General features: G+C 33.2%; 1 protein-coding gene across 2 annotated transcripts in view; it reads left to right on the top strand.

Moving 5' to 3' along the window:
• LOC132701002 (hemicentin-1) overlaps positions 1–14,839 on the top strand; it is a 178,944-nt gene extending 164,105 nt beyond the window's left edge. For both annotated transcript variants that reach the window (XM_060668613.1, XM_060668622.1), the window contains one exon: positions 11,421–14,839. In XM_060668613.1, the coding sequence (XP_060524596.1) occupies positions 11,421–11,476 (56 nt within the window). In that variant the 3' untranslated portion in view covers positions 11,477–14,839. The remainder of the gene's footprint in view (positions 1–11,420) is intronic.
• Positions 14,840–15,141: the final 302 nt, after the last annotated feature.

A 15,141-nucleotide genomic window follows, 5' to 3' on the forward strand; every position in this document is an offset into this window, starting at 1 on the left:
AAATCATATAAACTCTTTGCACTAAACAGTACTTAGCACGACGTTTCATAAATCTGAAGGTAGATGAGACTCGAATCATATAAATTCAAATTCAAAAAGTCGTTAAATTTTTAAGACAAAAGTAACTTAACCGGTACTCAGTATCAAAGTGTCAACGTTTTTTACTAAGGTAATTTGTTTAAATAATTTACTGAAACAAAAAAAAAGAATTTATAGATAAATTTTAGACATTGACATAACGCGGTATTAACATTGAGCTGAAATATTATAGATTCGCTGTCCATGTTCATGGTCATCTAATTAATACAAGAATTTCATTCTTGGATTATTAATAAATCACCAGTGGGCACAAACAAGATATAAAAAATCACAGTTAAAACAGAATCACCCACACGGTGATGGTTTAAGTTTCAGTTAAGGTCGGTCTGAAGAAGCCTAGTGATGTATTATTAATAGTCGAAATTACTAACTTAATTGATTCAACAGGGCATTTTCTAATAGAGTAAAAATTCAAAGTACTTTTATATGGAATATGACTAGAAATTTCGCTGAAATCCAAGAAAACAAAAATGTTTTTACTATTTATAATGTACCTACAACAAATCGACGAATTTATCAGTAGAGCACTCTGTATAAATGAGCAAGATAAAAGCATCTCCATCAGTAGCCAACTTTTTCAATTGTAAAATTTCCTTCATCTTTCTTTGACGCTGTTGCCATTCCGGTCTAAATCGCTTTCACGAAAAGAAAGAAGAAACATTGGAAAAATGTGATATTGTTCCTGATCTGAGCCCCCGAGAATTTATTCGTTTGTACCGTACTACTTATATTGTGAATTCGGATTTTTATTGATTCGATGTGTAGCTAAGAGAGCACTCCGTATAAATGAGCAAGATAAAGCATCTCCATCAGTAGTCAACTTTTTCAATTGTAAAATTTGCTTCGCCTTTCTTTCACGCTGTTGCCATTCCGGTCTAAATCGCTTTCACGGAAAGATACTACTTATATTGTGAATTCGGATTTTTATTGATTCGATGTGCAGCTAACTAAAATCTTGCATTTATAATTTACGTTTCCCTTGACCACGAGATCACTTCTGTTTGTAACCGACCTGTCAGTTAGGTGGTTTATGAATTTTTTTGGTCGATGCCTGTTATGGGTCCGTGCTCGTGCGGTTGTGTGCGGAAGGACAGTGGAGTTAGGTTAGGGAGACCGAAGGTTTAGTGTGTGCGGTGGAAATTGATGGGGCTCCTGGTCAAAAGCTGTTAGCTGGTAGCTTTTTTGTGAGTGAAGGACCGAACGAATAGCAGCGAGACCGACCCGAGGTTAAGGTACTTTGTAAATTTGCACGGCGTTTGGATCAGTACTTATACGTTTACGTCAAGGCAATAAAGATGCCACTAGTTTGAATTGTAGTTGTTTAATATTCCCTGAGAGAGAGGTTACAAGCTCGTGATTAATTCAATAGGAACGATAACGGAGTAAACGTACTGGATTTTCAATTTTGTTGTTCAAAACGCGATAAAAGATCGGCGGCTCCCTCGATCTGTCGGTTATTCCATCCAAGCGTATTTCTCAGCAGCTGCATAACGATTTCGATGCCGATTGAAAGTCCAATTACACGTGAGGCGATCGAAAGCATTTAATAAACCAGTTGAAAGCATCGGAACGATTTCGAATTCGCGATTAATTCCGCACCGATATTAGATTTCGGTTACAAAAACGGGGCGGCATTTTTATCAGAAAGATTAAAGTAAATATATGCCGGTCCGAAAAAATAAATCCTTTCAAACGCGGTCCGCTGCTGGAATTGGGAGCGCTTTAATAAAAAGGGTTTATTAATTCCCAAAGTCCGGCAATTTTTCAAAGAACGAATGTGTTTCACATTTACGTATTGGATCGGTAAATCAAATGGTCTTTAAACGCTGCGGAGCAAATGAAAGGGCACGTTTACCCGAAAATGGATCGCGGAGGGTAAATCTTTCAGCCGTTATCGGAAGATTCCAGTTGACTTTTGCGGTTCTGTATCCTTCTAATTTTCCAGATCCCGTAGCGTGTTTTAACTTGTCGTTATAATTTTCGCGGCAATTTCACCGCTCGCCGTTCTATCGCAACCCATTGAAGTTTAATAAATTTAATAGATCCTATCGAAGTTTCATTAAACGGAGTGGCTTTAGAAATAGATGTTGGTATACAGGGATTTTCGAAGTGTTTTATTTAACTCGTTGCCCTTATTGAGCGAATCTGATGATTGGAAAGAATGGATTTTTAGACCATGCAAGAAATACAGGATGTCGATGTGTTCTGGTAGGAAACCCCATTACAAATTACCGGTGTGAAGTTAGGAGCTAAAAGATACCAGCCAAAATTACGGAAAAAGCCGAACAACCAGTGGCAGCGCAGATTTTTAAAGCAGTTTAGGAAGCAACTGATTCAAATTAAATGGGTCTTTCGCTTTTGTTTCCAGAGAAAATGTTCGGTTGCAGCCCCGTACGGTAGTTTATATAGGGTCAAATGTAATGTAAAAAGTTTAAATTTCGATTAAAGTTTCACCCTATAGTAACTCCTGTACGGGAGTGCAGGAGAGCATTCTTAACGGAAACGTAAGCTACCTTTTGTGGACATCAAGAAATGAAAGTGTGTAAATTTCGATTAAAGTAGAGATAATTATTTAAAACTTTTTTGTTTCACCCTATAGCAACTCCTTTACGGGAGTGCAAGAGAATAATTTAACTGGAAGCAAAAGTTAACCTCCATGGACACAATTTCATCAAGAAATATAAAAGTGTAAATTTCGATTAAAGTAAAAAAAATATATTTAATTTTTTTTTTCACCCTATAGTAACTCCTGTACGAGAGTGCAAGAGAATATTTTTACTGGAACACGAAAGCTAATCTTTGTGGACACATTTTCATCAAAAAATGAAAAAGTATAAATTTCCATTAAAGTAGAAAAAAATTATTTAAAATCTTTTTGTTCACCCCGTAGCAACTCCCGTACTAAAGTGCAAGAGAATATTTTCAATGGAGGCAAAATTTAACATCCAAAAGTGTAAATTTCGATTAAAGCAGAAAAAAAATATTTCAAACTTTTGTGTTTCACCCTATAGTCACTCCGGTACTGGAGTGCAAGAGAATATTTTTACTAGAACACGAAAGCTAACCCTTGTGGACACATTTTCATCAAGAAATTAACAAGTGCAAATTTCGATTAAAGTAGAAAAAAAATATATAAAACTTTTTTGTTTCATCCTATAATAACTCCCGTACGGGAGTGCAACAAAATATTTTTACTGGAAAACGAAAGCTAACCTTTGTCGACACATTTTCATCATCAAATGAAAGTGAGTAAATTTCAATTAAAATAGAAAAAAAAATTAAAACTTTTTAGTTTCACCCTCTCGCAACTCCCGTACGAGAGTGCAAGAGAATATTTCTACTGGAAGCAAAAGTCAACCTCCATGGACACAATTTCATCAAGAAATGAAAAAGTGTAAATTTCGCTAAAAGTAAAAAAATATATGTATATAAAACTTTTTTGTTTCACCCTATAGTAACTCCCGTACTGGAGTGGAGCACCATATTTTTACTGGAAAACGAAAGCTAACCTTTGTGGACACATTTTCATCAAGAAACGAAAGCCAAAGATCTATTTAATTTAAATCAGTTGCTTTTTAAACTGGTTTATAAATATCCGCCGCCGCTGGTTATTCGGCTCTTTCCGTAATTTTGGCTGCCAGCTTTTAGCTGCTAATCACACTCGTATACTATTTATAGAGAAAAAGATAGCAGTTGCACATCCCTTCACTAATTTTTGGAAACTTCAAAAATGCTATAATCAGGTTTTGCACTTTATAGCCTCAAAAATTGGGACTTCTTATGTTTTTTATTATTCCTCAAAATTATCAAATCTGAGTTGCATAAAAGCACTTATGCTGATCTTGTGGTCTTCTTATCTTCTAATAATCAAGTTATATTTAAATTTTTATTATTTACTTAACTACATATCTATTTCTTTGCCATTATTATTATATCGCTAAACTTCGTTACATTAGTTAATCGCTATATTATAGTGCTAAAAACTTAATTAAAGTCGGTGAAACTATTTTCCTCACTTTAATGTATTAAATATTGCACAACAGTAGTTCTTTTTGTGAAAAATCGTAACCGTGAATATTATACAGACTGCTGCAATATAAATAAACTAGCTGTAAGTGATCCTGCATATCCCGATGTAACTGAAAATTATCTCCATAAAAGAGAAATCTCGGTTTTGCCAAATAACATACAGGATGTTATATTTAATTTCTGAAAGCTTTGTATTAAACTTTTTTTTAAGTATAAAATTAATCTGCAAGTCTAACTCGCTCCTGAAAGGAGTTCGCAAATTCATAATAGTATGTTATGCAACAAGTGCTTAATGAACGAGTGACTTACAATGTTTTACCAACATATTGCGTACTATTTTTTTTCTACAAATATTAGTTTTTGGGTATATTTGCAACAACACGAATACATTCACTGATATGACCGCCAGAATTGACAAACGTCTAAATCCAAGCCCTGGATAATATGTCCGAAAACACCCGATTGCTCTCAAAGTGGTGGGCGGGCTCGAAAATGTCATGAAATGACACTTTCCACATGCTGGATCTGTGTATAACTGGGTATTTTAGAGAAAGGGTAGGAAGGAATAGAATTTACATTGCAATTCATAGACTTAAAGTTGACTTTAATTATCTTTGCAACCATTTGTCGGCGTACTAATGTTTTAAAATTTAGAAATTGTAACTTATGAGCACCTTTATGTAATACTATTATTTCGCTAATCTTTGAACCACAAATTGTTCTATTTTTTATTTGGGATCATTAATGACACCAAATGGCACCTATTAAACTCAGCTTATTTTTATCTTAATTCAATTATGGCCATTTATCCGCGAAAAAGAAAAACATAGAGATGGTCGGTCCCCCTTGGACTTTCATGCTCCGAGTTGACAAGAAACCATTGCTCTACTCTGTACTACAAAACGACGTATCCTTGTTGCTGTTTTTTATACTCTCTTTGGTGATTCGGTGGGGTAAAATAATATAATAAACATTTTAAGCTTTTCCGTATTTTCTACGTTGACGGTACCTTCCTAAAATCCTCATAACTCAGCTAAGAGCCCAAGATAACATGCTTACATACACTTAAATTCCTTCCCCCTATGTCGGCTCTAGGTAATCGCTCTTTCCCTGAATTTAATTCCAACATTCGACTTTAACAACTTCCCGTCTTTAGCGCGTTCCTATTCACGGCAAGCAAAAGTTAGCAACATATGAAGACAACTTCACGATGGGCTTAAGAAAATACCGTAACTCTCAATTTGGTGGAAATGAATTTAGGGCGTAAGTGACTGTTTAAAACACGAGTTAAGTGAAGCTTGGAAGTACAGTTTCTACAATATCAGGCAGTATTTTATCAACTGGTTAAAAGCGGTTCTTCTTAAAATATTTCCAAGAAATTGAAGCCCGTCCCAATTTCCAGTAAATTCTGTACGGTTTACATCAGTTCTACGTAATACAGGAGAAGGTCAAAGGAAAAATATAAAACTTGAGAAAATTTTAAAATCGAAAATAACCATAAAAATCTCTAATGAAGTGGAATAGACATATTTGCCAAAGAGTCTGTGAAGAATTAAAGTGTATTTTATTTAAATGAAACATCCCGTTTGTGATTATTTGTTTTGATCTAATTAAGAACAAGTAAATAAAAATAAAATATGATCAAAAAAAGGCTTAATTAACTAAACGATCAGAATAAGTAAAATATACAGACCATATATTATACAGTATACAATTTATTACAGAAGTCTAGATTTTTTAAGGTCTTACAATTTTTGAACAAATTTTTTTTTGCTAGTCTCTGTATCTTTTGAAATTAGCATTATTGTCGTAGTAATTTCTGGCAACCCTATCCTAAAGAGGAATTTTAATAATGAATATTATTAAGAAACTATCAAATTTCAAGAAAAATTCATTGTTGTAATTTTTTGATAAGTCTAGATTTCATTAAATAAATTAGCATGACTCGTGAGCATTTGGTGTCAAGTACGCTCAATTGCAAAATGAAATTAGGTTTTGCTGAATTGGCTATTAAATTGGCTGTTGTTTTGAGTAGGTCGTTAGCCTTAACTAATAATTTTTCCTGTTCTCTAATGTCAAATATCCGATTATGAACGGATCAAGTGTACGGAAAGTGCCACTTTAAGACGTGACCATTAACTTCGGTCCCTAGTCACTTTAGTCATTTTCGGTACTTTTATCACCACTGGCATTTTTACTTTTGTTAATTCTGTTGTTGCTCTTGCCAAAACAAATCAAACCCGTAGCTAAATTGACGTTTATAAACTTTTAATATGATATATAATGTGTACCTAATTTTGACTACCTGAAGAAATCCATAATACACTGATTATATTGTAAATATGTAGGATAATTTTATTTTCTTTACACCGGGGGGTTCACTAGTTTCGCCAGGAACACACCGTGTTCCTTGGATTACCCTAGAACTCTTCTTAAAATGTGGGCACGTTATTCCCGTGGACTGAAGCCGTATGATGTTATGTTTTCCGTCGATTGTGTGAAGGTATCTTTCAAAATTTTTTGTGAGTGTTCCAGTTGCGCCAATTACTATGGGGACAATTTGGGCCTTAATATTCCATATTCTACATATTTCGATGGCTAGGTCTCTGTATTTAAGTGATTTTGTAGCTTCCTTCGCCACCACATTGTTATCGGCTGGAATTGCAACGTCAACTATCGTACATAAGTTGCTACGTCTATCTTTAATAATAATATCCGGTTTTTTTGCTGTTATTTGCCTATCTCTTTGAATTTGTTGATTCCACAGTATTGTAACATCTTCTTTGCTTGTGACCTGCTCAGCTCTGTGATCATACCAATTTCGGGCGGTGTTAATATCAAAATTTTGGTATATTTTGAAGTGCAACAGTTTGGCCACATTATCTTGTCTCTATATACTCATTTTTTGCTAGTATAGGACAGCCAGAGAGGATATGATTCACTGTTTCATCGTAGTTAATGCATAACCCACACTTTGCGTCTATAGCGTTCTTTATGATATTTTTTGAGTAATATCGAGTATTAATGGCTTGATCTTGTGCCGCGACTATTAGGCTTTCTCCCTGCCTGCATTTTCTGTTATTATTACTGCTCTGGCATACTCCAGTGAATCGATGTCTAGCAGGTCTACCTGATTTTTGTTTAACCACTCATTTATAAATTTGTTTGCGGATGCAATCAATTTTCGTTCAGTTCCGAGTTTTTCGTAGTTCTCTATTATTTCCTTTCAAAAGTTTCTTCGTGTTGTTGTTTGTAGTTTACTTTTGCTTCATCCTCCTGCCAGTTAGGTGGTGTGATATACTTATTAGAAACCCTATATAATAATAACTATTATCCAGCAGATCCATGCAAATAATGCTTGCATCTAAACCTTAGATAAAACAAATGGATATAAAAACGAATATCGCAGTAGTAATCCACACGAAATTGATTACATCTAACCAAGCTAATGTTAATTTGATCAAACTCTGGTACCATGTATTTTTAAACTCAGATTCATATTCATTTCAAACTTCATATTCCTATTTTTCCCACACCGGATTCTAATTGGTGGGTTTTGGATCTTCGAAAAGCAGGGGAATGATGGCTTATCGAATTTTTGGTCGCCGACCAATGTGTTTAAAATTCGAGGCCTTAAAGCCCAAAATGTCAATTTTAGACTTTTTACCGTATCCAAGCGCTTCGTCGTTTTTAAGCCTGTAAATACTTGTACACAAGCTATTGATTTCTCTGCCAACTAACCACTTAAGTAGTTTGTACTTGTCCTCATTTCGTAACAATTCCCATAACCGTTCTTAAGCAATTTTCGTTGTTCCCACTCGTATCTTAAACTCGAAATGTAGCAGGGTCCTCGGGGAGCCAAAATAAATTTACAGTGCCTTTCTTTGTCAGCCCATTCTTCTTCTTGTCGTGTATTTTAAGGATACAATAAAGATATGATGTAGTTTTCACCCTACGTTGATGCATGGAGAGTGTTTCATGGTTTCTTTCCATGTTTAAATTTTATTTTGTTGTTTGACACGTCTTACCTCTAACGGGTTTTTTGATATACGCGGGCAGTTATTTCGGATGAGTGGGTGAAATTTGAATGAAATTTCCTGTGCTAACGTAACTTAACTATATCATATACTTCTGAGTAGGCTGCGTAATAAAAATGAAATTAAAGCATTTTTTATTATAAATTTTAAATTATTTGCATTGGTTTGGCATTTATAAAAAAGTATAGAAGAGCTTTCTCATGAAATCCAATTGACATTATCACGTGCGTTAAAGATGTAGTGGTCGACAAACTTCCATGCTTCTGAATTGTCTTACGCTTTGGTTTGTAAATATAATTATTTATAATCTTTATTGTCCAAGAGTATAAAACCATTATAAACAATGTCATGTGGCAAATTTTATTAAGACGAATTTGCTACATGTTTTGACTACTGGCCGCAATTGTTTACGAATGTCGGTGGATGGAAAAGACACAGAACCCTTTGTAAGGTGAAAATTCCGCTAAAAATTAGAAATTATAGAAGTAATTAAGGTGGGTGTGGCCCCAATCGACTTTTTTTTTGTGGTGATTATTTCTTAACGTATAAACTTGTACATGGTTTTTATATTTATTTTCAAAGCTTTTTTTCCTTATAAAGGCAAGATCAAATTTTAATAATTCTTTACAAAATTTGATTATCTAAAGAATCCCTTGAACTTTTCAGTCATTTGACCAATTTTAGAGAAGTTCTTGTAAGTTTTCATTGGAACAAACCTCATTAAAATATGAATTAACTAGTTTAATAAGCACCCGCACACTAGTCTTTATCAAAGTTATTGTATAATATACTATTTGCCTTTACTAGGTATCGTTTTTAAAAACAATTTTATTGACGAGCGATGTAAGATCCATCTGACTACCAAATGGAATTTATTAACATTAGCATATACGAGGGGGTACCCTTGAAAAACCGGAATTGAATTGCCGCGCGCAGAGCTTGTATAGTACACCTTTCTGCCGCTAGGTTGTGGATAGTACAACTTATTGTGAGTTCAAAGCAAAGTTTTAAGAAGATTGCGCAACAGTATTCGACAAAAAAGACCCGATTTGTGGCGGACAGGGGACTGGTTCTTTCACCATGATAATGCACCTGCACACACAGCCATTTCTGTTAAGCAGGTTTTGGCTAAAAATGGCATGGTTCCTCTGCCCCATGCACCTTACTCGACTGATCTCGCTCCGTGTGACTTGTTCTTATTTCCACGTATGAAAAGGGACATGAAAGGACAGCGATTTGACAACATTGAAGACGTCAAGAAAAAAACGAGGGATGAGCTGTCGGCCATAGCCAAGGATGAATATAAAAAATATTTCGAACCGTGGAAGCACCTCTGGTACAAATGTATTAGTTGTAATGGAGAGTATTTTGGAAGGGGATAAGGTCGTTCTGTGAATTTCAAAACAATATATAGTTTATAAAAAATGATTCCGTTTTTTTTTTTGGGTACCCCCTCGTATTTATATTATTTTATATGCTGATGATGCGTGAGAACTTAACAGCGCGAATCACGGAAACGTTGCAACTCTCATTCCTTATGATTGAATTGAATTTGCCAATTATTCTGATTTAATTTCCGAATATTAAAGAAACTGATAAAACAAACGCGAGCACGTGAGCCTTCTTTCGGAGGCATATCACGCCGGAAACAGTTTACCTCAGTAATTATTTAAATATTAGCCCAGCTACGTGTTCCGAAAACGTAACGACTATTCTTAATGACAAGGAATCGTCTGAAAGCAGTTCTTGTTACATTGAGGCGTTAAAGTGAAACGCCTTGCCATGGAGAAAGCACCTGTTTACAAAACAATTAGAAAGCTCAAAGGTACGTTGGCTCGTCTTCGTGAATGAGAGCCTTTTGATTAAACTAATCGAAGTAATTGGCAGTTTTTTTGTCGCCATGTTATGAAATTTGACCTTTGCAAGAATTTTAATTCAACTGAAACCACATAGCCACGTCCTGAAATGCAAAGCTTCTATCTAGATAGCTTTATAAGAAGTAAAACTAATGATATCTTGACAGTTATTCAATGCTTTTATTGGGTACATCTATTACCATACTCGCCCATCGCCAACATCCGTGGGATCTTTCTCAAGTCCAAGGAACAATAATAATAATAATAATAATAATAATAATAATAATAATAATAATAATAATAACAATAATAATAACAATGATAAATAATAAAAATAAAATAATTAAAAGAACAATAAAGCAAATAACAGCAAGGCATATAATCTAATGTGATTTATATCACGAAGTTACACTACAAGTTCAAAGCACGTGCACTGAGAGCTGCATATATTGATTGAGAGTATTCCCAATATCTCACACAACCAAATAACATGTGATTCGAGATCTCCTAATTTTCCGCATTCGCACACGTTAGGTGCTCTGACATTATTCGTACAGATGGTACAGATGGATCCGGTAACAGCAGTGGTTCCTCCTTAATCTATATACAGTAGTTATTACTGTTCTGGTGAGATTCAAACCACGAAGTCAGGGTTTAACCGGAGGATCCTCATTAAAGCTGCTCTACAATCCATTTTAAATTAAAATTTTATTTAAAATTTAAATTGTTAATTACAATTATTTCTAATACCATAATGGCTAGGAACCCTTATGAGACAAGACTTTTCATCTATTTTTAACTTCTAAAAGCATCCTACTCGTTTTTGCATTACATTATGCATCTCCGTACTTTATGAGTAGATATTACTTATTGTAATGCATGCGTTTCAGCTATGTAAATGTTAAAATAGCTATTCAACCCCAACTCATATTCTTACACTATTATCTATCCCCTTAGAAGCATCCGTAAAAGTAAAACATACTCAGAGGTGCACCTACGTTCACACATTTCCAGAAATAGCAGTCCATTGGAACAGTGCTTTGAAAAACCAGAATCCATAAAATGCACAGAAGATCTGGGGAAAATGTTATATGAGTTAATCTGATCCAAGTCAAAATATTAGTGGTATTTTGCAAAAATGTACAAAAAAACTAATGGTTGTAAAAAAGTATAGTATGCAACATGTTGACAAGCACTCGCTACGCTTTGAAAGTGATCTTTAGTAAATAATGTAATTACGCAAGAGTTGAAAATGTGTTAATTGTTCTTAATGTACACTGAACATATTTGTAATTCTTAGACCCCACCCAGTGCAAGTTTTTATTCCTATATATTGTTGAAATTGGAGAGAGCAGAAGTTGTACGGAAAAAGTGGATTATCTGTGCTTTTGTTTTTCAGGTCCCGACTTAATTCTGGCCCCAGTAAGTTTTTCGCAGCAAAGCTCGGATTATTGACCGATGACAAGTTGGTCGGATTTAAGGTAGAATTCGTTTCGTAAGTGAAGCTATCCCCGAACTGTATTTTTATTGGTATTCGCCGATAACGGGATTTGAAGAAAAGAGCTTTTATTCCCCTGCCATATATCGACCTAAAGGGCTATTAGCCAAAAAATATATACATGGTAGTTCGTTTTATAGCTGATAGTCAATATTATCAATGATGAAATGTGTAGAAAGTGCTACTGTCCTTCTACTACTTCTGCCCGTTGAAGACAATTTTCCCAATTTTCGAGATTTTGCAGTTTCTACATGAAATATTTTCAGCTAGTTCCCTTAGCCTTGACTTGCGAATTTTATGTCTTCTAAACATTTAGTTTTCTAGCATGTATGATTTTTTTTTGGCTACATCCCGATAAGATTAAGCTTTAAAAATAATGGAATAAAAAATATTAAATACGAATACTTTTTCAAGGTCAAATTACAAAAAAAAAGAAACATACGAAAAAGTGAGGCACTGAGTGTCCCTCATAATATTAGGAAAATTTTTTAATTCCATGACAATTTTTTTTTATCTCGATCACTCTTCTATGACCCATGACTTTAAAGTACACCAGTCACGTGATCAGTGTCATGTCGTGCTGTGAAATAAAAAAAAAAGCTGTTAAAAAAATGTTTGGAATAATATATTAGAGCTTATAAATAAAAAACGTTCTCTATATGTATACGTGGCAGCCACACAATTTTGTGCCTAAGCAATTATTTTGTTTAAACCTTTTTTTTTGCGTTAAATGCCCAGGCAAATGATTATATGCTCGACATTGCTTTTTGACTACGAAATACCTATAACTCATACCAAATAAAGCTTTTCCTTTAATCAGAATATTTTATATTGTAAAGATGCAAAGATTTGTTACTTACATTACAATATTTCTAAACTTGATTTTATAGACAATTATTGACAACTCGATTTTATTTGCTCCTTTATCAGCCATAATAAAACATATCAGCGCCTCTAAAAATTATTAATTAGGTCTTATGTGCATTTAAATACATCTAGAATATGTTTATTTACTCACTGAATCACTGAAATTACTAGAGTCATTACATTCGTCGCCAATATTAATAATAATTGGAAGAATCTAATCCACTACATGTTCCCTGTTATACCACTATACCAATTATTCCAAAATTAATTTTAATTGCCAGCATAAAGTATACTAAGTACCTAAAAAAGCATTTGTACCTCTAATACATGTGAACATGTTAATAATCAGCTTTTGTCATCAACGTTCGTATTTTTAACAAATCCAAGTCTCATCCTAGAAAACAAACTGGTGTTGACATGCCTTGATCAACAATATTCCGCAAGTCTTGTTTTTTTTTATTTAAAACTTATATCTTTTAATTACTAACGTATAGAATAATGTTACATATTGGCCTACAAGAAAAAATAAAGCAGAATTATGGATATCTAATTGATAGTTGCTTTGTTAAATGACTTACGTATAGCACTGGAATTGCGCTTTGAAATATCACAGACTCTCGTTGAAGTACATTTTTGAATACCTGTATATAGCACAAACTTAGGTTTAAAGTCTCTGCTATGCGGTGAAATACATTTAATACAGTTCACACATTGAACGACATGGCCGACTTGTAAACTCACCCCCCTAACAGCATTTAAGGTACATCTCCGTCGAAATATTATAATATAAATTAAAACGAGTATTCCTCTATTCCTCTAACTAAACCCTCCCAAGTGCAATCAAGCATATAAGGAAATCGATTTGGCAACTTCACGCTCTTGGAGCAATTAAATTCCATTTATGCCAGTCGGGAATCGAATATTTACATGGTTTTTGGTACTGGTTTTTATTTGGTATGAGCTAATACATTTTGAGAGCAATTGCAGGTAGGAGAGAGAGTCAAAATTATGATAAATATGTTAGATTCATAAATGGCCCAAAAATCATGTCAAATTGTTAAAAAAAAAGCACTATTGATTGATACGATTAATAATATTTCCAAAAATACGGTTTAAATTGCAGCAATTAAACTTTTACAAATATTAACTATAACAGAAATGGCAATACATTGAGTATAATTTAAGTACTTTCTGCTAAACATGACCACAATTCCCGAGAAACTGGAAAAGCGGATTTATTGAAAATTCTACGTATACTTTTGACCTAGTTTAAAATTTTGAGATGCATTTTTTAATAATTAGTAATTTAATTTAAAACGCGAACACAAGTCTTGAACAATTTCAATGCAGCAATATTGACAAGTTGCAGCGTTTGGGGAATAGCTTTTCTTAATTTGCGGTATTTAGGATCTCTTAAGCCCTATATTTATTTCGTTTACATTTGTAAATATTTAATATATAGCGGTCGGCGTTTTTTGCCATCTATCGATATGTATTCATAAGAAATAATGTACAAACTAGTGATAAGTCGCTAAAGCACATTTAACGGGAAATAAATTTAGGTGTTAGCATAAATTTAAGGACCCTCTTATCTTTATCGGAAAAATTGGTTAATTTGCACAGTCGTGCTTCTATCAAAACACTATAGCATAATAGAGAAGGAATATTATAAAAAAAAGATTGAAGTTAATTTCAAAATAAAAAGTTTATATTTCTTTGTGTTTATTATGCAATCAAAATTTTTCAATTTAGTTAAAAGATTGAAATTTCATTTTATTTTCATGCAATGTGGTCTTTAACAAGCTTCCTTTTGGGTCATAGGCTATGACAGGTTAGTTTAGTTATATTAATTAGAATTACGTAAGTTATTATATTTTTAAATATTAAAATGTAAGAAACTATATTGTCTTATTTGAAACAAATTAATGTTAAAACACTCAGGAATAAAATCGATTTTCTTATTAATCTTTTCTTAATAGTCCTAATGTATAGTCCTTGTTGTGTAATATTGTTCATCTGGTTATACATAGCTAATTAAAATTTTAACATCAGAAAATGGACACAACAAAATCAGATATTTTGTCGGAATTAATTTCGTAGCGAACAAAAAATCAACAGAATTTAAGTATTTTTAAATGAACTTTATCGAAAGATATTTTGATGATACGAACTTAATTTTATAACTTTGACACAATAAAATCAAAATATCTTAAAAACTACGCTTAAACAATATAGATTAAATCCCGGCAGATGTAATGTTTGGATATAGAACTCAAGAAACTTTACCCAATATGCCGGCAACGATAAAGTTCTGTTTCCGAAATTTTCCATTGTTCTGAAATAGCCTACAGATTGTTTCATTTTTTTTTTTTATTTGATTTTATTTATATTTTTCGTTATTTATAGTAAAAGTTTTCAGAGGATTTTTTTTTTAGAAATAAGAATAAAAAAAATGTTTGGTTAGTTTGATGTATTAATATTTAGTAATAAATTACTAAATATGCTTATTGCTTTATTTTTTCCGAACTAAAAGAAAAAAAATCCCCAGATGCTCTAATTTAGTAATTTAATATTGTAAGAAATTTTTGGATATTTCTATATAAGGAAACGATTTTGCGGCTGTAAAAGAGTCTTGTAAAGACTTCACAACCTTCATCTTAAACTAAATACTAAGAGGATTTTATATTCTGCATACAATTTAAAAAGGTGTTGCATATTTTCTGAAAATACGGCGTTACCTGTGCGATAAATTGAA

This window comes from Cylas formicarius, unplaced genomic scaffold, assembly GCF_029955315.1.
Source record: "Cylas formicarius isolate icCylForm1 unplaced genomic scaffold, icCylForm1.1 PGA_scaffold_10__41_contigs__length_53128322, whole genome shotgun sequence".
Taxonomy (NCBI): Eukaryota; Metazoa; Arthropoda; class Insecta; order Coleoptera; family Brentidae; genus Cylas; species Cylas formicarius.